The sequence below is a fragment of the Thunnus thynnus genome, chromosome 16 (assembly GCF_963924715.1).
Source record: "Thunnus thynnus chromosome 16, fThuThy2.1, whole genome shotgun sequence".
Taxonomy (NCBI): domain Eukaryota; kingdom Metazoa; phylum Chordata; class Actinopteri; order Scombriformes; family Scombridae; genus Thunnus; species Thunnus thynnus.
Window position 1 is genome coordinate 11,373,867 of NC_089532.1, and position 24,229 is coordinate 11,398,095.

General features: G+C 39.3%; 2 protein-coding genes across 2 annotated transcripts; one reads left to right on the forward strand and one right to left on the reverse strand.

Moving 5' to 3' along the window:
- Positions 1 to 265: 265 nt before the first annotated feature.
- Positions 266 to 7,074, reverse strand: LOC137199916 (inositol-3-phosphate synthase 1-A-like). Its single transcript, XM_067614526.1, has 11 exons — positions 6,840 to 7,074; positions 6,386 to 6,510; positions 6,105 to 6,266; positions 5,336 to 5,465; positions 4,785 to 4,978; positions 4,517 to 4,666; positions 3,312 to 3,527; positions 2,840 to 3,004; positions 2,624 to 2,737; positions 1,475 to 1,692; positions 266 to 1,285 (listed from the first exon to the last, which is right to left on the reverse strand). The coding sequence occupies exons 2-11, from the start codon at positions 6,497 to 6,499 to the stop codon at positions 1,081 to 1,083; spliced, it is 1,668 nt and encodes a 555-aa protein (XP_067470627.1). The 5' UTR covers positions 6,500 to 6,510; positions 6,840 to 7,074; the 3' UTR covers positions 266 to 1,080.
- A 5,601-nt stretch (positions 7,075 to 12,675) lies between these two features.
- LOC137199601 (programmed cell death protein 10) lies at positions 12,676 to 22,539 on the forward strand. Its single transcript, XM_067613985.1, has 8 exons — positions 12,676 to 12,820; positions 14,706 to 14,926; positions 15,865 to 15,918; positions 17,882 to 17,999; positions 18,244 to 18,370; positions 18,781 to 18,859; positions 18,952 to 19,034; positions 21,646 to 22,539. The coding sequence occupies exons 2-8, from the start codon at positions 14,837 to 14,839 to the stop codon at positions 21,725 to 21,727; spliced, it is 633 nt and encodes a 210-aa protein (XP_067470086.1). The 5' UTR covers positions 12,676 to 12,820; positions 14,706 to 14,836; the 3' UTR covers positions 21,728 to 22,539.
- The last annotated feature ends 1,690 nt before the right edge of the window (positions 22,540 to 24,229 follow it).

A 24,229-nucleotide genomic window follows, 5' to 3' on the forward strand; every position in this document is an offset into this window, starting at 1 on the left:
TGGGCTCTCAGAATCGTTACTTGCAGCTCTAGAAATTTTGAAAACTCAACTCACTTTTATGACTTATTTGGTGATAGGGACACATTTCAGTTGGTGCAAAAAAGTACTGAGGTTCAATACTATATGTGTGTGTGTGAGTGTTTGTGTGTATGAGTGCATGAGAGATATTATCCACTATTACCCATTTGTGCAAATATAGTATATTTGAAGATGAGATTGCTTGATAGGAGGAGAGGAGGGTTTAAAATAGACAAACTCAGATATGTTAAGGTCAAACAACAATAGTTAAGTTTTATTATACTATATAAATAGCCCATAATACTCTATAACAAAATAGTCAAACCTAGAACATCCCTATTTTTCTGTCATTTAGCTTCACACAAACACATCATTGCATGGCTATAAAAAGGCAGTGACAACACAAAATAGTAACGGTAACAGTGACTGAAGAAGATGCCCCTCACTTATCAAGCTAGAGTATTGTATATTCACAGAAATAAAGTAGTTTCCCGGTTACATTTTCACAGCTGCAAGATCAAGATCACATTTGCTTAAAAAACATATGGACCCATCAAAAGAACTATACTGTACATTCTTACTGTACATTTGCATTGCACATAGAAAAGTAACTGAAGATACAAAGATACAAGCACCACAAAGGGGAATAACTGCATTATCTTTTAAAATATTTCATACATAGTTAATTTTGCAAAAACAAAAACTGTGAAATACATTTTAAATCAATAGCCTGCCTCATACAAAGTCATGGCATTTGGAGACTGATTGTCTATGGGCTTCACATAGGCCGGTAACTGTAGTAAATCTCTTGCTCCGTTCATTATTGTAATTATAACATGCACATTTTTCTGTACGATGCCTTTTTGTAACAGATTGACACTCGCTGCAAATGATATGTTGACTGCAAAGTTTTCAAACCACTGGAATCTATGTTTTATATTGGGTTTTTTTGCAAAGACAGCTTGATCAATGAGGACCTTTGGTTTTTTTTAAACACGGCTATAAGGTTTCAAGTTTACAAATGTATGACTTCTCAGTTCTATTTTGGGCTGTAGTGTATTTTCAGTCATAATGCACATGCGCATCACCGACATGTGCACAAATGCCATTTGTTAGAGATATATGGTTCCCGTTGGTGAGGGCGACTTTTTTCAAAGAAGGTACGTTGCCGTTGATGTACGTACTGTGTGGAGTACTTGTGTGGAAGTCTCTCTGCAGTTTGTGTTCCAGTAGCATATGGTTCTGGGGAGGAAGGCCGAGGCACGCTCTGAAAAAGACAAGCCGGGACATAGTCAACCTCTGTCACTAAAGCAAACGCACAAGAATTCCACACACGTGTAGAGTCCACTGCCTTAAAAGCACCGCTCTTTTGTTACATGTAAAATGAAAGTTTTGGGGAAATAGCAGAAATACAAAGGAAAGGAAACCCCGGTTTTGTATTGAAACTGGTGGATACCTCATGATGTTTTCTATGGAGGCTCTCTGGCGGAAGAAGGCATTGATGACCGGGGTCCCTGATGGGACCAGTGGGGCCTTGCAGAGGAAGGAGAGCAGAGCTAAGACGCTGTGGAAGGACTGGAAGTCCTCCTCCCCCTGAGGCCGGACAGTCACACGCTGACAAAGCTCTGTCAGGATCACCAGGTCCAGGATGATTGGGCTGGCTAGTAGAGAGTCCTGTTGCAAAGAAAGAAAGATGTGGTAAGTACAAGAGGGGGGAGTTAAAGACACAGACACAATATGCCATTTTTAGAACGTGGTTTTTCTGCCCATGCATGAATTGTATTGCAGTGTGTGGTAGTGTCTTTTTTACTACTACTACTAGAAGTTGCATAAATCAGACATTGTCTAATCCTACCTGAAAGGGTTTTAATGCCAACTACAGTGATACATGCACAGTGGCATAAAAGTATTTGACTGATATTGGATGTACCAACTAAATAAGTAGTCAGTTAACTGTAAATTGAGGCATCAATCACTAGAATAGTACATCTGAAAAATAAGAAGCTGTAAAGACAAAATTTACCCAATTTATTATTTAAAGACACTATTTGTAGATTTTTTGTGTGATTATAGAATCTGATGGCCTACGTTTTTGTTTGTAGATAAATGACACAATCCCAGTGAATATTAGCACAAATTGGTGGTCTATGTAGCATTCAACCCATTCAACTCAGTGGCTCGCATTGCTGTCTGCCACTGTGTATTTTTTAATGCTACAACTAGGAGGCGCCAAAGTCAGACATTTCCTAATTCAAAATTTACCATATTATGGATTAAGCATGTAAACGTAAACACAATAGTAGTTAATTTGTGTGTAAAAATAGTGGTGGGCTAAAGCAGGTATGCCATGACATAAGTATGTCAACGATCCGCATGCGTCTCTTTGAATTAGCTCCAAGACATGTAAAGAAGGATTAAGAGTAAGCTCCGGCACTCCTGAGCCTCCCTCCTCCACAACTACTGTCAGATAAAGCTCAATAGCTCTGATTGTTGTCTGCAGCTGACAGTCAGCAGATTGTACTCTCACATTGGAAACTGTCCTAATATGGTAGTTTTGCTCATTTCTAATACATGTTTTACAGCACCAGATTAAATGGCCACTTACCTCACAGGTGTTGTGAAGTGCAATAGTATTGGTCCCCCCCATCATTATTTCAGAGGTGTATTCATCCATGGCACGCTTGCTGTCACCCACATAGGGGACGTATTTAATCACCACCTGGAATAAAACACATGAAGACACATTAAGAAGTCTGATCAGCTGTTTTCTGTGAACATCCAGAGCTCGTTCTCTTTCTGTGTTTGCATCTCTCTCACTCACACAGTGGTCAGGTTTTTCTCCAGGTTGGTACAGGATGGGGTTGGACTGCACCATGTCATCCACTACGTTGCTCTTTGAGATCTCTTTGGAGCGGAACTGCTGCGGAGCCGACAGGTTCATCCCATCGTTGTTTCCAAGGTGATTGTAGCTGACAATGGAAGTCGGCTGTCAAGTAGAAAGAGGGCTTAATAAAATCTCATTGCTCAGAAAAATAAAGAGTGCTGTAGGGTTGTCATCACATCAAGTTGTTAAATACACTCCCAATTTATGCTTTCAACATAGATTGGTGAATTATCAGACTGGCAAGATGACATTTTTTTCCATTTTGACATCACATTTGCTCTGATGTGTCACTATTCTTGGCTTTTCATGTGACCTCATGTATATTATAACCATAACACAAAATCTAATTCATATCAGTCAATTGCTTCAGTGATCCCCATCCCTTCTGCCCATGCATTCGGTCTCTCACCTTGATACCCGCGCTGACCAGAAAGTCCACCAGCACTGACTTGATCTTAGTCTGACCGGACTTGAAGTCGTCTCCTCCGATGAATACCCCCTTCTCCACAGCCAGCTCTATGGCTCCTGGGACGAAGGTGTTCTGAGGAGAGCCGTTGATATAGGCGCAACCTTCCAGTATACTGGCCACTGCAAACAAAGTGGAGGGAGAAACCTCTGCGCCAGCCTGATGGACGTTAAGAAAAAAAGAAATAATGACAGTTACAAAGTGTATCATCATATAACACTGAGGGAGAAAGCTTGACTTGCAAGGCAACATTTCCCCCAAGACTTTCTTTACATCATCTCCCTGTAGCACAACTCTACTGTCGGCTTCACGACTATCTAAAATTGAGCTATTTGCTGAAGATCACAGGTCTGTGAAATAGACTATTATCATTGCTGACAGCAGTGCAAGCATGCTGAAGACAGTAGATAAAGTAAAAACCCACCCAAGAGGGGCAAAGCTCAATTTTCTGATATAAAAGGAACTGCTTTTTTTTTTAAGACTGTTTCAGACTCATTATGGCATTTCATTTACAAATCCATAGTGTGTGTTTGCAGAACTAATCTTTTCATCCTCTAAGCTTTATTAATCACAAAATGTGATGGAGGATTACTGTTTGGTCCTAAGCATTAGTGAGAAATTAAAGTTGAAGGGTGGGATTCATGACTACCAGCCACCAACACAAGTTAGGTTGGTTTCAAAGACAGTTAAAGCGTTTTGTTAAAAGATTTCTACTGAAAGGTATGGATTTGTGCCTTTAAATCTTGCACTTTAGTGTAGGGCTGCAACTAATGATTATTTTCATTGATGATTAATCTGCCGATTATTATATCAATTAATCAATTCGTTTGGCCCATATAACTTCGGAAAACAGTAAAAAAAAAAATGCCTGTTGCAATTTCCTGGAGCCCAAAGTGACGTCATCAAATGTCTTGTTTTGTTCAATCAGCAACTTAAAAACTAACAACGAAAAGCAGCAAATTTTCACATTTGAGAACTTTAAACGAGAGATTGTTTGAATTTTTTTACGTAAAAATGACTTAAACAATTAGTCAGTTATCAAAATAGTTGCCGATTCATTTTCTGTCAATCAACTAATCAATTAATTGACTAATCATTGCAGCTCTACTTTAGTGCATGTTTAGTGCTCTTCATGCTTCTGCTCTCACCTTGATTGCAGCTAGCAGGTTCTTTGCAGTGTCGTTGACCCCCGGTATGATATCACAGAAGCGCTCAGTATTGGCCGTCCACAGAACAATGACTTTGTCCACGCCACTCGACTGATGGAAGTCCCTTATGTCAGCTCTGATCTGCTCCACCTGTAGGACAATTTACTCTTCAGTCAAATTACAAATAACATCTGAAAAAAGACACAATCTAAATCAGAATACATTTACAAAGAGGAGAGACATCAGTAGTCATAACCCTAACCAGCACCTGCTCTTCCATTGTCCCCGTGAGGACGTTGTCAGCTCGACTCTCCTGGTTAGCAGCAATGAATTCTGGTTTGTAGATGGACGGTCTAGGTTTCATGCGGCTCATGTGTGGTTGAAGCTGCTCTTGTAACTGCCAGTCGAGCACCTGGGCTCTCTCCATCGCACTGCCAAGATCCATTGAGGAGATATCCCAGCCTAAAAACACATACACACTCCAAGTTTAAAAAATGTGCTGTAATCCTGAGATATCTCTCAACTTCCAGAACTAAACAGGCAGTGACTAGAATAGTGTGAATAGACTGTAGCAGCTTTATATCTGTTACAGCACTTCCCTTATGAAGCAACAGACTAGATTGCATTAAAGGACACCCAAGGGTCCATCTCTGACCATCCTCTCCTTATGGAAGAGCTCTCTACCCTCTAAAACTGCCCTGGAGTCAGATTTCCTTGCAGTTACCTCACTTTCCCACTTGCACTCACATAATATCTGGTCCACATACACACACTTCTCAGTGGAGGTTAGACCTTGAGCTGAGTAGCAATTGTCCATACCGTCAAAGATGATATCATTAGGGTGCACCATGGGTAGGAGGTCACAGAAGGGCACATTGACCTCGCCTTCAGGCCCTGATCCTAGACAAACAGTAGACGCCTGAAGGAAGGAGCCGAAGTAGTTTGCTTTCTAAAGAATGTGGGAGAGAAAGGAGAGAAAAAACACATTTCATTCCCTTTAAATACTAAGGAATTTACTAGTTATCAGGTTTATTACAAAGTACATAAGTCTATTAAATCCTATAAACTGAAAAGAAGAAGGTGCAAGTTGCAAAGAAGTGTAAGAAAGTACAATATCCGTATAAGGGGAAATCTTCAAGACCAGAGTTAGGTAAGCTCTTAACACTCTACTGAACATGTCAGCATAACCAGCTTATAATGAGGCTCGACCACTGTATCAGGGGATATACAGTAGGCTCTATTTATAAAATAGGACAAGAACATTCTCTATTAGTGCCCTAATAGTAGCCTCAGGTTTTCAAATCCTATTATAGTATTGGTTATGAATTCATTCACTATCTAGACCCTTTTTTTCCCCACACAGTTTGCACTTTTTATAAAAAAAAGAGTCATTGTTTTGCGTGTTTTAGCTTCTTCACTACAAAGGTACTCTTAACAGTAAGTGGTGGCTATATGGAAGCCAGTGGTTTTCTTATGTAGACTCACCATCCAAAATACCACGAATTTCAAGTCTATGCACATTGTTTTTCCACACCATACTGGAATGAATGAAATCTGTCTGTATGTGTACAGGCATGTCTCTTCTCACCTTCACTCCAGTCTTGGTTTTCCAGGTGATGCCGAGCTTGTTCGCCAGTACAGCTGCTGTGACAGTGGTGCCGTTGTTGCCTCCCCAGCCAACCAGCATTACACCCAGTCGGGGCACATGCCTCTCGGTGCGAAATGTCATCTCAGTGGTGCGGGGGGTCACCTGTTATCCCCATAAGGAGCAGAGTCAGTGGGTGATTATGCTGATAGCACATTTATAGACCTGTGTGTACACAGTTCCACAAAGCTTTAGGAGACAAAATGTGAGAGAGGCTGACTTACTGTGACTTTGTTCTCATCTCTGTGCACTGATGTGGTCTGGTAGGAATACTGAGACACAATATGTGTATCTGTGTAGTTCACATTAGGGCTGTTGATATGAACGTTCACTGACATGTTGGCGGAGTCTGTAACAAGATAGGAGAGAAACACAAAGAATATATTTAAATTTGACTCCTCTGCCTTTCAGTTCCTGTGTGTGAACCATGGTGTCAACATGGCACGATGGGTAAAGCTCATTTCCTAATACGTCACAACTTAACTAATAGCTACCGGCGTGCCATGTTGAAATAGGAAGAGATAACTTTGTCATGCCTCACTGAAAAAAAACATTTCTTAGCAATTCCTGTCAAACCATCAAGTGTTATTTCATCCCATTAAATACAGAGAAATAGATACGTTGACAAATGAATGACGCGCTCTTCTGAACCAAAACTAAACCCGGAAACGCCCCCACCTTTTGGTACAAAGATGTCTGTATGTCACTTCGTTTGAATGAAGATAGTCTTGGTGTGTCTCGCTGACCGGTGCTGGCCTGTGTGATAAGGAAAATCCAGTCCTTTTCGTCTAAAATGTACCGGGTGCTCTGACTCTGCTCGTCCGACTGGTCCGACAGCGCACAAACGATTATCCTCCCTCGTGTGATGGTTTCAGTCGAAAGAGCCAATGAGGTGCCTCGTCCCTCTTATGTAACCCGCGAGGATGCAGAGGTTTGAAGCCGCGTGGTAACAGCAGGTTATGGGCTTATATGTGACCCGTCAGGTTTCTTATGGGCGGGATGGCCGTCCTACAAAAATATTCCATTCTGGATAGTTCTGGTTCAAATCATTAAATTCGACTGAATGATACAGGACACTGGCGGAAAACATCCCGCGAAGGTGCCCTCTAAGGCAGTGGTTCTCAAAGTGGGCTCCAGGGACTCCCAGGGGACCTTGAGGGTGTTCCAGGGGGTCTCCAGCAAAAAGGGGAATAATTTATTTTTAGTATAATTCCATCCATAAGTAACACAATGACAGAATGTATGACTCTTTTGGTCATGGGTTTCATGCATTTTCTGTAATAAAACATCTAATAGCAAAAATCTTATCAGATGGGGGAACCTGGGAGAAAATCTTATCAAATGGGGGTCCATGGTCTAGTTTCTGTCAGTTTAGGGGTCCATGATGTGAAAAGGTTTAAGAACCACTGCTCTAAGGTGCCCACACGAAGGAGAAAACATATCAAAGTACTGTAATCACTGTGTTAATTATGGATAAATCAGGATGAAGTGCCCTATACAGTGCCACTATATGTCAGTGGAAGATGTGATAGTGCCCTGTAAAGAACTTCCACAAGATGTAATGCAGTGCCCTGTGAGTTGCTGTTGTGATGGGGTGAGATAGAGGTTCTGTATGGGTGCCCTTCAAGTGACTTAGGGTTCCCCTAAGTCTAACATACTGAAGTGCAGAATTGGGTTCTCCTTCTATGACAAAAAAGGGATTCAATGCCCTCTAGGGCGCCCCCAGGTGTGAGAAAACATGATGCCCTGAAGAGTGCTCTTTTAATGAATAAAAAACATGGTGAAGTGCCTATAGGGTGCGCTGTATAGCAGAAAAACATGGTGAAATGCCCTTCCAGTGAAGAACATAATAATAATAATAAATTAGATTCATATAGCGCCTTTCAAAACACCCAAGGACGCTTTACAGAAAAAGGAAGAGAAAAAAGAAAACTAAGCCGAGCTTAAATAATAAACAACTGAGAGGTTAACAGGTCAACTGTTGGCCAAAAGCCTGAGTAAACAGGTAGGTTTTGAGGGCTGATTTGAAAGAGTCCAGGGTAGGAACATTGCGTATTTTGGAGGGGAGAGAGTTCCAGAGGGTGGGGGCTGCTACGCTGAAAGCTCTGTCTCCAAAAGTGTGTTGGTAGGTGCGGGGGACAGAGAGCAGTCCTGAGTCCGAGGAAAGTGTGAGCCGGTGGAGGAGGTCAGAGAGGTACTGGTGGGCCAGGGAGTGGAGGGATTTGTAGGTGAGGGGGAGGAGTTTGTAGGAGATGCGGTGTTTCACAGGGAGCCAGTGTAGGTGAATGAGAGTGGGGGTGATGTGCTGCCAGGGTTTGATGTGGGTGAGAACCCTGGCAGCGGAGTTCTGGACATATTGGAGCCTGTCCAGGGTTTTACTGGGAACCCTGAACAGGACTCCATTGCGTAGTCCAGACGATTTGAAATGAAGCTATGGATCAGGGTGTGAGCAACAGTGTTAGAGAGTGACAGCCAGAGTCGGGAGATGTTCTTGAGGTGGAAAAAGGTGGATTTGGTGACGGATTTAATGTGTGACTGGAAGGAGGTTGCAGACTTCAGGGGATGGGGAGATGGAGCAACCATTGACCTCATGAATGAAATAATAAATGAGTGAGGAAAGAAGAAAAAACTAAGTTCAGATACACAAATCTGTTTTGTGTTTTTGGACTCTTTGATTTTTGGTGAAATTTTGGATCATTTGAACAGTTGTACATTTTCAGGTAAAGAAATGTCCTTTAAAGGCCCAGACCACCTCAACCATAACCATCTTGAAACAATACCCACACATCATGCAATTGTCAAATAATTACAAATACAATGGTCTGTGTGTACGTAATGTTGTGAGGGCTCTGTACAAAGGTTTAAGTGCCAACTTTAAGCTTTAATGGGATAACACTGCAGGAAATCAAGCATCTTTATATATAGTTCCCTCAACTTTAGGATCATGCATCAATGGCATTCTCAAACATACAGACAAAGCAATCAATTCAATCAATGAGTTTTTAGGGCCAAAAAATCAGATCTGACCTCAGTCCAACTGAGCTTGTGTTTCACTTGATGAAGACCAGACTGAAGGCAAAAAGCCCCCAAAGCAAGCAAAAGGCTGATGGTTGATGTCAATGGGTTGTAGATTACAACAACTGATTACACAGTATTTGTGACCAAGTAGTACACAGATTTGGTTTATGTTCATTTGTCCAGCTACTTTTGGTCCCCTAAAATTAGAGATTACACAGTTCATGTAACACTGATGTGAACACCCTTAATATATAGCAGATGTCAGAGTAATACAGAACCAACACAACTAAAAAATGTATTTAGAGACTCCACTCTTCATATGGAAAGGACGACAAAAAGACATGCATACAATGTCTACAGCATTTCATTCATGATATGGGAGCCAAATGTTTCCATCCAAAAGCACAGCTGAGTGTTGACACTGTAGTTATATTAAGGTAATATGGTTGAAATATTATGTCATTATTGGTAGCTCGGTACCTGATGGTCACTGGTAATCCGTAGTAGTATACATTTTAAATCCTGTATAGATACTTAATACTTACTTTGCTTTCCATTAATATGTCAGCAACAACTTCTTTTAAACTTCTCATTTCCATTAATTTGACAATTTTGTTATTTGTTACAGCATCCTCATGAACTTTATAGGTGAAATCTCTATTGGTACTGTAATATTCCTTTAACATTTCAAATACACTTTTTACTGAACATAGCAGTCCTATTAATTAATCCTATCCTGTATAGTTTGTTATACTCCATGTATGCACAGTGGAAAGCAAAGTGTAGGACTGGCGGTAGAAAGACAGATGGAATAAAAGCTAATTTATTCTTGATGCCACACATTCACAAACAGCAACAAGCTGATAGGAATAATCATGTAACTGACAACTTGCTGGAAATGCATGAACTCCTACCTCTATAGAAGAAGATCTGGCACACTGGCAGTAGAGAATTTACTTCCTACAGTACAAGGAGAAGCTGATTGGCTGATGGGCATAAGCAGGCAGGTGGAAACATCAGGTGACTGGAAACAGAAACTCAACTAGAGGCGACAGGTGAAATGACAACATAATCTTAATCTAAGGATTTAAATTTCCTGGGACTATTCAATGGAGAAGGAGTAAGGTTATTAAGCACAAAATACAGACTGATATGAAGGTGAACTAACAGGGGGAGCAGTCGCCATGTCAGCACCTACAGTGTGGTATGTGCAATATAATCACCCATGAGTGCAGATTACAACAAAAGAACATTACAACTGATAGAGGACAAACAGAAGACATAATAAGCGCAAAAATGTTCATGTATGTTTTTGCGATGTTGGAGTATAAAAGTGGGAAAAACCCGATGTATTATGATAACTTTTGTTGTGTTGGTGAACTTATTTTTTTTTAACCACTGAATACAATTACAACCAAAACATTTGTGTTTATGTGTTTTGCTCTAGTAAGATGAACAGTTTCAAAATGCGTGTAGGGGAAATCATTGTATTGTCATTTTATAATCCAGGGACATTTAGATGATCAACTTCTCTTCAAAAACAAAATAATTTGTTTAATATCAGTTCAGTTGGAGCAGGGAAATAACACTCATATGAACACTCATAGTGATATCAACAGAACTGACTGCTTAAAAGAATCCTGTGTGTATGTTTCCACTCTTTGACAGACCTCTTACGGGCCAGACCATAGAAAAACAGAGAACATTTTATCTCTGGTATGTTGTTAGACATTCGCCTGAGGGCTTCAGCCACTTGGAGCCTGAGCTCCTCTAACTTATCAGAGTGACACTAACAAGATAACTGAACTGGCAACATGACCTTTGCATTCTTCTGACATAAGATATTTGACCTTTGACCCCTCAACATGTGTAGAATGTATTTAGATGATGGAGTTAATGGTCATGGAGGCACAGAAAAAATACTAGTGTCCTATCAGCTTTATTAAAAAGATGTAGAGGAGAGATATGGCATCAGTTATTATTATAGAGTGTATCCCTGATGAAAAATTCATGATAAAATTAAGGGTGACCTGCTAAAAGAGGCAAAAGAGGCTGGTAATATAGGTAATATAGTTCTGCTTTTTGGATTAAAGCTGTTGTTTAGGGCTGCAGCTAATATTTTCATTACATATTAAGCCACTGACTTGTCCTAACAGTTTTTCACACCTGACTCACACAAAATATATGAAAAAAATAGTAAATAGTAAACAGAACAATCAAAATTGGTGCAGCAGAGGCTGGGATATTCACATTTATTCCCTAACATGAGTCACGCTCCAAACACTCTGGTTCACAATTCCCTTAATGCAACTTGACAACATCTTTCATTATGCTGCATTCATGTCTTCTGGGATGCATGGTATAGAAAATATTCAGATTCATTCACATGGTTGGTTGTATGCATTCATAATGTAGCATTCTATTCTTGGAAGTGGGGTTTAATTGGATTTTAATTACTTTGAATTACATGTCTTTTGGCTGATGTGAGGTATCCATATTTGTTTGTGTTTTCAGACATTTCCAGGCGCAAAGTTGCATATATTAGAGTTTTTGGAGAGGTTTGAGTGTTCAAGTTGTGCTTATGAGTCAGAAACTGGGAATTATGGTAACTCCCATATGAGTAAACCACAGTAGATGCTTCCTGTCTAGTACAATATGGTAAGCTGAGATAACACACGGTGACACCATCAGGGGTCATTTTCTCAGACAGACGGAAAGCTCCCTCCAGAGCCACAAAAGACATTTCATTTCAGAGTAATACATCCAAATAAAGGAGCACCTCTTTAGACATTTGGTCTAATCTGGGCCTGCAACTAACAATCTATCTTTATAATTGATTTGATCCTACTTAATTGATTCATCTACTGGTGTATGAAATGTAAAAAAAGCAACAACCACAGTTTCCCATAGCCCAATGTGATATATGCACAATACTTGTTTTTTTAGTCCAAAAGCCAAATATATCAAAGTTACCATGCATCATATAAGACAAAGACAAGCAGCAAACCCTTGCATTTGAAAAACTGAAACATCTAAACAATAATTTCAATTATTAATCGAGTATCAAAATCGCTCTTGATGAATTTTCTCTGATTGGCTGTAACTAACTAATTGACCAAATGTCTCACTTCATGTCTAATCAATTGCAATTTGAGTTGATTAGTCTTATTCCTTTTAATTTTGGGTTTTGTTTCATGACACCATCTTAATTAATTTTCAGAGTATTTTTTTTAATATAAAACATAGGACTTTTAAAGACATTTTCCAAAATGCAAGGCACTTTCATGTATAAGACAGATAAAACAATTTTATATTTTTTCTTCAGTGGACTGTCTTCAGACTACCACAAAGTTACGCTACAATATTTTTTATTTTTTATTCTTATTCTATCTATTTATTTATGAATTTATTATTTATTTATTAGTCACACTACAATAACAGAAATGTAACTATTTCTCATGACGTTGCAGTCGCTCCTTATATCCGCCCTCTGATTGGACGGCGCGTGTGTACGTAGCAACGGTCCGGAAGATGTCGCTCAGGCCAGTCCTAAAAAACTTCCGCCTTAAGTTGTAAAGAAAACATAGCAGCTAAAAGGCAATCGACGGCGTAACCAGCCCATTTAAGAAGTCAGACCAAAGGTAGATACAAGTACACATTTGACACGCATATTCCGACTTACATATCTGCCATAAAAGCAGTTTGCTGACGCATTTTAGCTCATTTAGTGAATACAAACCTACAATTTACTGTAGCTAGCACGTATGCTACGCTGATAACTGCTAGCAGTTCGCTACCATCGATTTGGTCGGGCCATAGGCCTCAATTGAAAATCTTTACGGCTAGATCGCGATGAATGTACCATTTTACCCGGTCAGCTGCCGTCATGACAATAGATTTTTGATAGTTTTATCACGGTAAATAAAATAGCAAACCCCAAGTTAACGATACATCAGCTACTTTTGTTTGCCATGTCCAGTTAGCCGAGTAGCTGTTACCTGCAACTGACTGCATCCAGTTTTCTAGTCAATTTATCGCGTCAGACACTGTGGTTGATAAACGGTGATGTTACTGTTTGCCTCAAAGAATATGTGAAGCATTGGACAGCTCATGAGTGCCATAGTTAGTTGATAAAACTCGCAGATACTCAGTATTTAGTTAGCTAAGAACTGAACTGTACAACTAGACATCACTTTGTCAATAATGTCTTCTAGCATATCTATCAGCATATCAGAAATATTGAGAAAATAGGAGATATAGGCTAGCTTGTAATGACTACTTCCTGTTTTTCATAATATTTAAATTATTACACATCAGAGTTGTTATTTGGTCACACTGGCCTTGCTGTCAGTAGCCAGGTAACAGATAACTGTGCCACTCCCCTCATAGAGGTTAAACAAACTAGCAAGTCTTCTCTTCCTGCTGGTTAGTAAAGCTACCCAGTAGACCCTATACATATTAACTTAGATGTACTGGTTGGTATATTGATGTATTGGTTGGTATATCGATATCGGTGTATATGTAGGTCAACAAGTAACAAGAAATTGCAGCACAGAAATGGCAAATATTTTGTTTTAGATACAGTGTCATAGTTGGTCCATCTGAGAGCACTGAAAAGTTTGTGTTTTAACTTAATAATATCCTGCTCAGTACATACTGATTCAAATATCCTCTGCCGATACTGCCGAGTACTCAACCAATATTGATACTCTCCTTTTCCCAAAATTGTTGTGAGAAACTCAGGATTGCTGTGGCCCTAGTTGGCAGCCTGCTGTGACTGACTAAATGCATATGACAGCTTAAAAACTGAATTTTATATTGACATTTATGAATGAATGATGCCCGATTCACTCAATCAGGTCACTATCTGCACTAGAGCTGCAACGCTTAGTCAATTATTTGCCAATTCTTCTCTCAACTTTTTTTTAATAATCAATTAATCATTTTGAATTTTTTTTTTTTTTAAGAAAAAAATGTCCAAATTATCTGGTTCTAGCTTCTCAAATGTGAATATTTTCTGGTTTCTTTAGTCATCTATCACAGTAAACTGAATATCTTTAGGATGCTGGCAAAACAAGACATCTGAAGATCCCATCTTGGGTTCTGGGAAACAGTGATCGACATTTTTCACCATTTTCTGACACTTTATAGACCAAATAACTAACCAACCAGATTAATTGATAATGAAAATAATTGTTAGTTGCAGCCCTAATCTGCACCAATAAATTAGATCTTTGTATTCCTATTAATTACCAAATTTAAGAGGTTATTATTGAAAACGCTTGTTTATTTTATGTGTGTGTTAATGTTAGAAATGGATATCAGTTGTCATATCATTATCACATTTTTAACTCTCAAATATTAATATTGGTATTGGCCTCACAAATCAAGTATCAGTTAAGTGATATGACCCAGATACTCAATGTCTTTCAATGTCTATCTGTCTTTCTGTACAGATAAAAAAAAATCTATTAAGAGCATAACTTTATAAATACTCTGCTATTGTCTGTCATAATTCTTTTCCAGGCTCTTGTCACTCTGGAGCTTGTGTGGTTTTTAGAGAGTGTGTGAGTGTGAGTGTGTGAGTGCATGTGTGAGTGTGTGTGAGCTGCAGTTTCCTCCCCACCATTTCACCAAGAGCTGCTCCTCCCTGGAGGATGACAATGGAGGAGATGAAGAATGAAGCGGAGACAAACTCCATGGTATCCATGACGCTGTACGCCGTGATGTACCCAGTTTTCAACGAGGTAAAACATCTAACGTGGACAGCAGTCGTCTTTAGTAAATGATCTGATGTAGTGCGGTGGTATTAAAATAAGGTATACTTTATTATCTCCTTAGGGAAATTTTTCTTGGACTCTGCATCACAAAGCATTTATCTCCAGAGATACTTGGATACGTTGCAACATCCTTACAATCATTCGTACACCAGAATATTGCACATTCAACATAAAAATGATTACTCAAGTATTGCACAAGGTGTAGAGTTGAGGTTTGTTTTCGTTGTCACTGTTCTATAATCCTTACTCATACAGGATTAGACTGACCTTGCTGTCACCAGAAGATGACAGTGTTCTTGTTCTCACTGAATCTTCAGTGTTACTTCACAAAAAAAGGGAAACTGAAGAAATCAACAATTGTATTAAATAAAACCCCATCGAGGACGACATGCAGTCAGTTTGATACTTACGGCAGGCGAGACACAGGCATTGTTCAGTTATCTGAGGCTACAAGTCACAAAAATGTGGATGTATTTTAAGACCAATTCCCACTGTAAGCTAATATACTTGACAGATTACTGATACTGCAGTGGAGTGTAAGGAGATACAGTTGTTATTGTAGGGACAAAATGTCCTCCAGTATGACTTGTATTTGTATTAGACAAATGTAAATTTACTTTTGTGATGATCAACAGTGCAACTAGACCAGAAATGATAAAACACACACTATGTGAGGATAGTGATATGGTTGCTGAACTGGAAAATCTGAAAACTGAGAAGCGATATGATGTGGTGTTCCTCTGAATCACCTGTTTGGCGTGAACGTCATCATTCATCCTGTTCGGCTGAACTTGTGCTTGTTTTGACAGAGAAATTAGTTCCAACTAAGCATGCAGATATGCGTAAAAAGCCTCAGCATGTCCAGTTTTGTCATTGATGTGTGTTTTTTTTTCCTTTTTCATTAGCTGGAGAGGATCAACCTATCAGCAGCTCAGACGCTCAGAGCAGCCTTCATAAAGGTAGGACTATGCATGGATCAGATGTGGTGAAACATGAAAGTACAATGCCACTACTTCAGGACTCTCACAATGTGCTGTCATAAAATCTTTGGTTAGTAAATGAGATACACATATGACCAAGGTCAAAACTGCAATTGTCTAGACTCCCGATGATATAAGCACAAGGCCACATGAGATGTTGTCTAATGCAAATTTCAGTTCATGGAAATGAAACAGAAAGACACCACATGGAGCTGCAACATACATCCCATGTAGAATTGGAGTCATTGTTGCTTGCAGTTCAGTTGTACTGTTGAATTTGAGGAAAGCTGTGTTTATTACAATTTAGGATTATTTTCATTTCGCCGGTTCTATCAGTTATGATAACACTGTCCTCACCAAACTGAGAGCTGAGATTACTGAACACGCCAACATTGCTAAAAATAGGTCCCACAAGCATGGGCAGTCAGATGATCATACAGGTTTTTAAAAGCTCCCAGATTAGTCAGTTATTTGAAAGAGATTTAAAAAAAAAAAGAAGCAAAGTGTAAAAAGTACAACCCAAACTGTCTGCAGTTGCCATAGTTTTGCGCACTCATTGGTTTCTTGTACAATGAGGCATTGTTGGCAACTTTACAAATGAACTCACTTTCAGTTTTACTTCTAGATAAAGGGGTTTAGATAATCTGTCAAAACCTGCCGGCTTATTAAAAACATGTATGATTGCCTGACTTCTACTGTTTGGTTTTGTCTCTGTGTTCAGAGATCTAGTTTGATGAGTACAGTGTTATCATAACTGATAGATCCGAAGGCCAGAGCTGAGCAAAAAAAAAATTGAAGTTGTAATAAACTGTAACTTTTCCTTTTATACTTTTACTGCTCCAAAAGTAGAGTCTTGCTGTTTTCTCTTGTAGTCTCTTTTTTTTACCCCCATGATTTGTTGGATTCCATCTCTTTCTGACAATGTTTCAAATCGATTGACCAGCAAAAAAACAAACCAAAAAATAAAAGTGAAAAATGCACAAATATTGATTTTTCTTTTTCAACAATCTTTAATTGACCCTAAACTTAGAAATCCCTTTGTGAACAGTGTACTTCCTGGTTTGTCTCAGGCCTTTTATCCCACTTGAAAGCAGTGCTGATGCAGTAGAGTACAATACACAGAGGGCATGTATGATGAGTTAAAGAGGACTAATGTGAAGCAGATGTCTGTTCTTTCAGCATGTCGTCATGTTCATTTCCCTCCAACTGCATGGCATTTTAACTGAATAATTAATGTCATATAAAATGTTTTCATTAGTTTTTCAGTCCTACCTTATATGATGCTCATTATGCTTGAGCACCTCCATTTACATGATTGATACTCAAATAGATTAACTCAGCTGGAATCGATATAACATCAAAGGCGCTGATATACAGACTGGTGTTGTGATTTTAACAAGTGATACCTGACTGTAGTCATTAGAGAAGACTGTTAATGCCTTTCATCTATGCGACGCTGTGATAACACGGGAATAATAAAAGTGCGGCGACCGTAGATCACCTCTGATGAGCAGCAGTGTTCACCATGTGTACAGATGAAATATTAATGAAGGAGAAGCAGCTTTGTAGTTATACAAACCAAAGGGAGATGTCCTTACCTCACAGCTGTTTTACTACGACATTTGTGGGTCTTTAGTTCACTTGTCTCACTGATTGGTCCCTACTACCCCCGCTGCTTCCTAGCTGGTGTAATTCCGGGTTGAATTATTTAGGAGGGAAGCTTTTGTGCATCTGACATTCAAAGTTCTAGCTTTGTTCTCTGCAGCTTTGTGCATCTTTTTCACTTCTGTTGGAGAAGACAAACTTAGCTCTATCTTATTTTCCTCTTATATGTGACTTGCTATTCTCTTCTTCACCCTGTCTGCATAATGCATCTAACAGCCACCCAGAGTTCCAACTTATGATAAGAGCTATGATTAATGCCCTGCTCCTCTTTTGGCAGGCGGAGAGGGAGAACCCTGGCTTGACTCAGGACATCATAATGAAGATCTTGGAGAAAAAGAACGTCCAAATCAACTTCACTGAGTCCCTACTGCGCATGGCAGCTGATGACGTGGAAGGTGTGTATATGAGAGAAAGAGGTTCTGAAATATTGTGGTAGGAATCTTTTGTGAGTGTTTTTCTTTTTTGTTTTATGATCACACCTATCCAGCCCAGCCTATCTCCACTTAATTTGTACGGTGTATACCGGTGTTCTGTTCTGACTAACTTAGCTGCACAGTATGTATCATCTTTAGCTGTGTTTGTGTATTTGTGTATCTATTTATCTAAAACAATCAAGTCACTGGGAGCCTTTTCCTGCAGAGTTCATGATTGACCGGCCCGAGCAGGAGTTCCAGGACCTAAATGAGAAGGCCAGAGCTCTGAAACACATCCTCAGCAAAATCCCAGATGAGATCAATGACAGAGTACGCTTCCTACAGACTATCAAGTGAGTGCTGTTTCAAAACACCAGTGTGCACTGTGATTAAAAATAAATACAGCAATGTACACTTCACCAACAAATGCCATTAATTTACACATTACAGACAAATGCTGATCTGTCCCAGCAATGCAAATATCTCTGGTCTGGTCTGGTCTGATCAAAATTGCTACATTATTGTTAAATAATTGTTACACCCCTATTGGCTGATGTGCTGCTTTGTACACATACACAGTATCTTGCATCAAATCTAAAGATATTATTGTGTAGGATCAGGCAAATTACGCCACACTGTGCTCATTAAAAATATTTATTAGTTGTTTCTGTACAAACTTTTTATATTGACTGACTTCCTCTTGTCTGAATTTGTGTTGTGAAATCCTGTTTGCTCACTGGTGTTGCTAACGGTTTCCCTACAGAGACATAGCCAGCGCCATAAAAGAGCTCCTGGACACAGTCAACAATGTCATTAAGAAATATCAGTACCAGAATCGCAGAGTGAGTACCAGACAGACATGATATCTGGTTACCGTTCACATGTTTTCCTCATTTCTAAATTATGTTTCCGTGTTTATTTCCTGCTCGTCAAGGCTCTGGAGCACCAGAAAAAGGAGTTTGTGAAATACTCCAAAAGTTTCAGCGACACCCTCAAAACATACTTCAAAGATGGAAAGTAAGTGTGTCCGTTATATCCTGTATTGCACAAACACTGTTCATTATAGAGAATTTGTGTCAGTAAGGAAGGAAGGAAGGATGGGTGTTCCCCTGAGGGTTGCCCAACAGTGTGGTATGCGATTTATGTGATTTTAGCACCTTTTTTCTATGTTAGTCTGATTACGTGTCAGTCGAATGGAGCAGCAGTACCTGACAAACATTGAAAACACTTTAAATCATGTTATGACGGGAAACAACATTGGCCTACAGCTGAGTCCCCTTAAACCTGTGATTAATGAATGGAGTCTGGCTGGATGCACCTTTAGATTGTATGATTGGCAGAGAACTACTTTACCTCACAGGTTAAATGGTAGCCTGCTCAGCTGCGCAGTGACCCGGGAGAGTTTAAACATATAACTGAGACAAAATGTTCATACAGATGTGTTTTTAACTACCAAGCATCAGCACCGAACCCCTGTCAGCTCACCCCGAGCCTGGCTGTGTTATATCATAGTGGCAGGCGGGATCCCCCAGAGGGACCGGACCGGAGGAGCCACCAAACATTCAATAGACATACATTGAAGTGTAAAACAAGAAGGGCCTAGCATCATGAAAAAAAGGAAAAATGTGAACATTGTGCAGGTGTGGCGGTTGCTTGCTGCGTTTAGCTTGTCTATAGCGCGGTATTGCAGTATTGCTGTTATTGCAGACCTGCCAACCTGTATGCATTTTGACATCAAAATATGCTGGTATGATTTGTTAATCTAAATTGCGCTAAAAGCTGGTGACGGCTGTGAGTTCAATTGTGCACGTGCAGCACTCAAGTCTAACAGCAAGAAGCAGCAGCCTGCCGAAAAGCAAAAGAAGAAGAAGAGTTCAACTGATTATAGCGCCAGATAAATGCAACCTGCCTTCACCCAAATATTAAGCAGGGATTGACAAATGCGTAATGTGATTTCAAGAGACTGCAAATCGTCAGCAACATACTGTCTCGTTCCCCCTCCTCACTCCATCTGGCTGGTTCCTCAAGTGAGGACGGTTCTTTTAACTCCTTTGCAAAGGTAAATGCATTGGGGTGAATGTGGAAAGTTGAAATTGTGAATTGAGTTAACTTTAGTTAATACAGACCTGCCAACCTGGGGAAGATATTTATGTTAACGTTAACGTTAGTCTAACATTATGTAATTTGCAAGCTAGTTTGCTTTTCACCAGGCTTTTATGTTGGCAAAGTAACTTTAAGTTATATTGTCCATGTGTCGCAGATTGTTAAACGTGAATTCTTATGGCACTGTATTCATAATTATTATTTAAGTCAAACCATGGATGTATTATAAGAGCTGGATAGGGCTTCGCCACTCAGCCTTGCAGCCAATTTTGCCCATTTGGTATTGCCTCGTGGTATTGCAGCAAAAAATACCCCTCTGGCCCAAAAAGTATTTTCTCCATAGACCACCATTGTAAAAGAGACGTCTGTAAAACTGTTGACAGGACACCTCGAACTTCAAACAAGGTCAGTTACGACTGTCTATTATGAATTTTTGAACCATTGAGGTTTTATATTTGTAAAACTTTCCTTAAGCTGAGAAAAGCGATTTTAAAATTCTGTGACGTCATCATAATATAAAGTCTATGGGCCGAGTGGGAACTTGCAGGCGGGGCCAGTTTTTCAGTGGATTAAACATACAAGATATAATGTGTGAATTTGTTAACTTTAGAGGTGCTGGTTGGTGGATTTCGTTGACTTTGTTACCCGTTTCCCAGTGTTTTCAATCTTTGTAGTAAGATAAGCTAACCAACTGCTGACTCCAGCCTCAGGTTTACCGTCCAGACATGAGTGGTATTAATCTTCTCATCTAACTCTTTGCAAAGAAGTGCATTTCTTTAAAATTTGAACTATTACTTTAAGTAAAAATACATTTGCTGACTACAAATTCTCAAACGTGAGGATATCTTTCTCTGTTGTATGCTTCATAAATTGAATAATTTTGAGTTTATTTGGCTGCTCTTGAGACAAAATGAGCAATAAGAAGACATCAGATTCTAGCAACTTTAGATGTTTTACAGACAAATTATTAAATTACTAAATCAAAAAAGATAATATATAGATTAATGGATAATGTAAATAATCATTGGTTGCAGCTTTAAAGAAGATTGCTGTTTAGGTCATTGAGCTAATAATGCATCATGCCGTCCAGTGTGTTTCATTGTATTTAACACTAAATGGGGGTGTAGTTATTGTAAATATTAGAAGTGCTTACAGTATAAGGCAATACAAAAGCACCACAAATTACAGCCTCTGAAATGATGAAGGAAGTGGATCAACACCTTTCTTATACAAAGTCAACAAAAATGAAACATGATAGGCTCCATAACAGACGGGCATATTGTTGCTGCTAGGAGGTTTGATTAACGGACGTTTGAGGAGAAGAAAGGATGTGGGGGCAGTGATGTTTGCAGTGACTCAGCTGGTCATTTGTTAACTAAACCTGCTGTGCGTCTTTTGAATGTCATGGCATTATGAGCTCAGCCCCATTTCCTTTCTTCCCTCACAATAGTTAACAAGGTGTTCAAACAGTGTCTGTGAGCCTCTCCATTCTGTTTTCCCAAGTCGTACTTTTCTTTGTTCCCAGGGCGATAAATGTCTTCATCAGTGCAAACCGGCTCATCCACCAAACCAACCTCATACTGCAGACCTTCAAAACCGTGGCCTAGCCCTCAGAGACCGCAAAGCCCCCCCCTTCCCCCTACCCCCCACCCCCTCCACCCCCCTTCCCACGGGGAGCAACTGCTAGGATGGTGGAAGCTTGAAGAGCGCCTGACCCATATATGTAAATTAGAAAGAGTTGATTTTAGGGTTGGGGGTCGATTCCATTGGAGTCAAGATTCTAGATTCCAGTTCAAGAGACTGAAAAGTGCCATTTGTTTTTTTTTTCAATGAGGATTTTCCAGTCTTGAAATGGAACTGAATGGGCCCAAAGTCTTGGTTGATTGATTTTATTTGGACAGTTTTAATTTATAACCCCGGTCTTGTTGGGAGTAGGTGAGGCGAGGTGTTTATTAAAGACTAATTGCCATTTTTCTAATATATTCATGTTGATCATTTTACTTTTAGCTTTTCAATCATGGCTACACATCTGAGTCCGCATTCAGTAGGGGTGTGTCTCAGTCGTCTATACTGGTTTTCTCTTCTCACCTCCCATTTGTGTTATTTTGCCATGGTCTTTACGCGCAGGATTGAAAGAGCACTCGACCGCAGGTGAAATAGCTGCGAGGAGAGGAGAGGAAGCAATGTTGGACATTTAAGAGGCAAACCCAGATTTCATTTCTCTTTTATTATCAGACGACAGAAAGCCAAATGACTTCCAGCACAGTGTGCGCCTTACCAAGTCCTGTAACATTCCCTCCTCTCAGAGTGTAATGAAGTGGAGCCAGTCCCTGCTGTTGGGGGATGTAGAGAGAGAAATGCAAGTTCTGTATTTAACTGATATCTGGTTGCAAATGTTCAATAAATAGTTTCCAAATGATGATGCTTTTTTAAATGTGTCCGAGTCCAATATGTGTGAAGATGACTTATTTATTTTTGATGAGTGAAAGGAGTTATGTGTTTGAGTGTGAGAGAGAGCTTTTTCTTCCAATTTTTATGTTTGAGTAATGACAAAGGGAACACATTTTTCCTTACAGTGAGTCTGTATAAGCAAAAGTGGAAAGAAATTGACTTTTTAATAGGTCAACCTTTATAAAGGGTTAATAAGTTGTTAGTAATGCTTTAATTAATGTTACTAAACTTTTCAATGCGATATAGATCAGTTAAAAGTTTTTACTGAGAGCAACATTTGGGTTGCCTGGTAGTGAGAATTTTTTTTGGCTAGTGTTTATTCAATAATACTTAACTTAAAGTCCCCTTGTGAAACATTTATAAGCAGTGTACAAACATTAATCCATTAACTCCTGTGGGCACCTGTTAATGGATGCTGGATGTGTATAATTATAAAACTGAAAATATCCTTATAATTGCATTTTAGTGTGTTATTTGTATACTGCTTATAAACGTTGAATAGGGGAACTTAAAGTGCTTAGGACACTTTTTCTTAGCTGCAGAGCATCTATTCTATGGGTTTGATGACTAAAATGAAATGAAAGTGATAAACTTTAGCTTTTATTAATAATTTGACTAGAAATGACTCACTAGAAAGAGGGATTTTTGACCCATCTGGCAACCCAAAAGTTGCTCTTACTATACATGGTTCAGCAACACTTTCCGCAAAGACTCACATCAACATGGTGATATGTTCCCTCGAATATAGGTCAACCAATGAGATTTACTGTCACATAACAGGTTATTTGAGGTCCCTGGAAATATCTTCAGAACGTTGCTGTTCATTGAATGACATTATGGGCCTTTCCGAGAACACCATGAATATCATGGAAGAAATCTGTCATCTCTGTTTTACTGAGCCACTAAGCAAAGAAGATTCGTTACGTGCTCTTTTTCCGTAGTGTGTAATATGCACCACACACACTCATTTTTTGGCTGACATCACCAGTCACACAAAAAACAACAAATGGGGAAAAAGCTAACATGCACTCAGCTTGTATTATTTACAGTAAAGTGATAAAATATAACCTTGTAAAATATCTCACAACATTTTGGCACAGCTTAAACAGTCTTTATCAAGAATTCTTATATAAATAATCCATGTTATCATCAACGTCACCACCCTTCCTCTCAATGAGCCAGCACTTTTCCTTTTACGAGCAGATGCTTCCTAACTGTACAAGGTCATTTTCTTGTTACTGCTCCCGTCAGCTGAAATACTGTTGTTTAGTTCCACAGCACACTGAGACAATAACATTTCCAGTGTTGCCAGGAAACAACACCCTGTAGCAGCAAACCATGAAATCACCAAGGGACAGAGAGGCTCTAGAATAGATCTGTCAAAAAGATGGGTCTGCAGCCCTGTTTCCTGCTGCTTGGTAGTTAAAAGAGAAAATGAATATGCATGTAAAGTGGCGGTTCAATTGCTGGAGATATACAGTATACTGTATATATATATAAAAATAATGTATTCAGATCCTTTACTCAAAGATCCCTTCCAAACATATTTTCATATATTTAAAATACTCTACAAATAATAATTTGTGTCTGATATGTAAGTTAGGATGAAGCTACTGAGCAGGATGTGGCATTATGATGATACTGCCTATCACTCCAGT

Bases quoted from the DNA above. Each gene is read 5' to 3' on its own strand.
- LOC137199916 (XM_067614526.1), bottom strand. From the start codon at position 6,499: ATGTCAGTGAACGTTCATATCAACAGCCCTAATGTGAACTACACAGAT. The intron at 3,005-3,311 runs GTGAGAGACCGA...TCTACTTGACAG, and splicing joins TGGTCAGCGCGGGTATCAAG to CCGACTTCCATTGTCAGCTA. The intron at 1,286-1,474 runs GTATCCACCAGT...TGTCTTTTTCAG, and splicing joins TCCATAGAAAACATCATGAG to AGCGTGCCTCGGCCTTCCTC.
- LOC137199601 (XM_067613985.1), top strand. From the start codon at position 14,837: ATGACAATGGAGGAGATGAAGAATGAAGCGGAGACAAACTCCATGGTA. The intron at 18,000-18,243 runs GTGTGTATATGA...CTTTTCCTGCAG, and splicing joins GGCAGCTGATGACGTGGAAG to AGTTCATGATTGACCGGCCC. The intron at 18,860-18,951 runs GTGAGTACCAGA...CTGCTCGTCAAG, and splicing joins ATCAGTACCAGAATCGCAGA to GCTCTGGAGCACCAGAAAAA.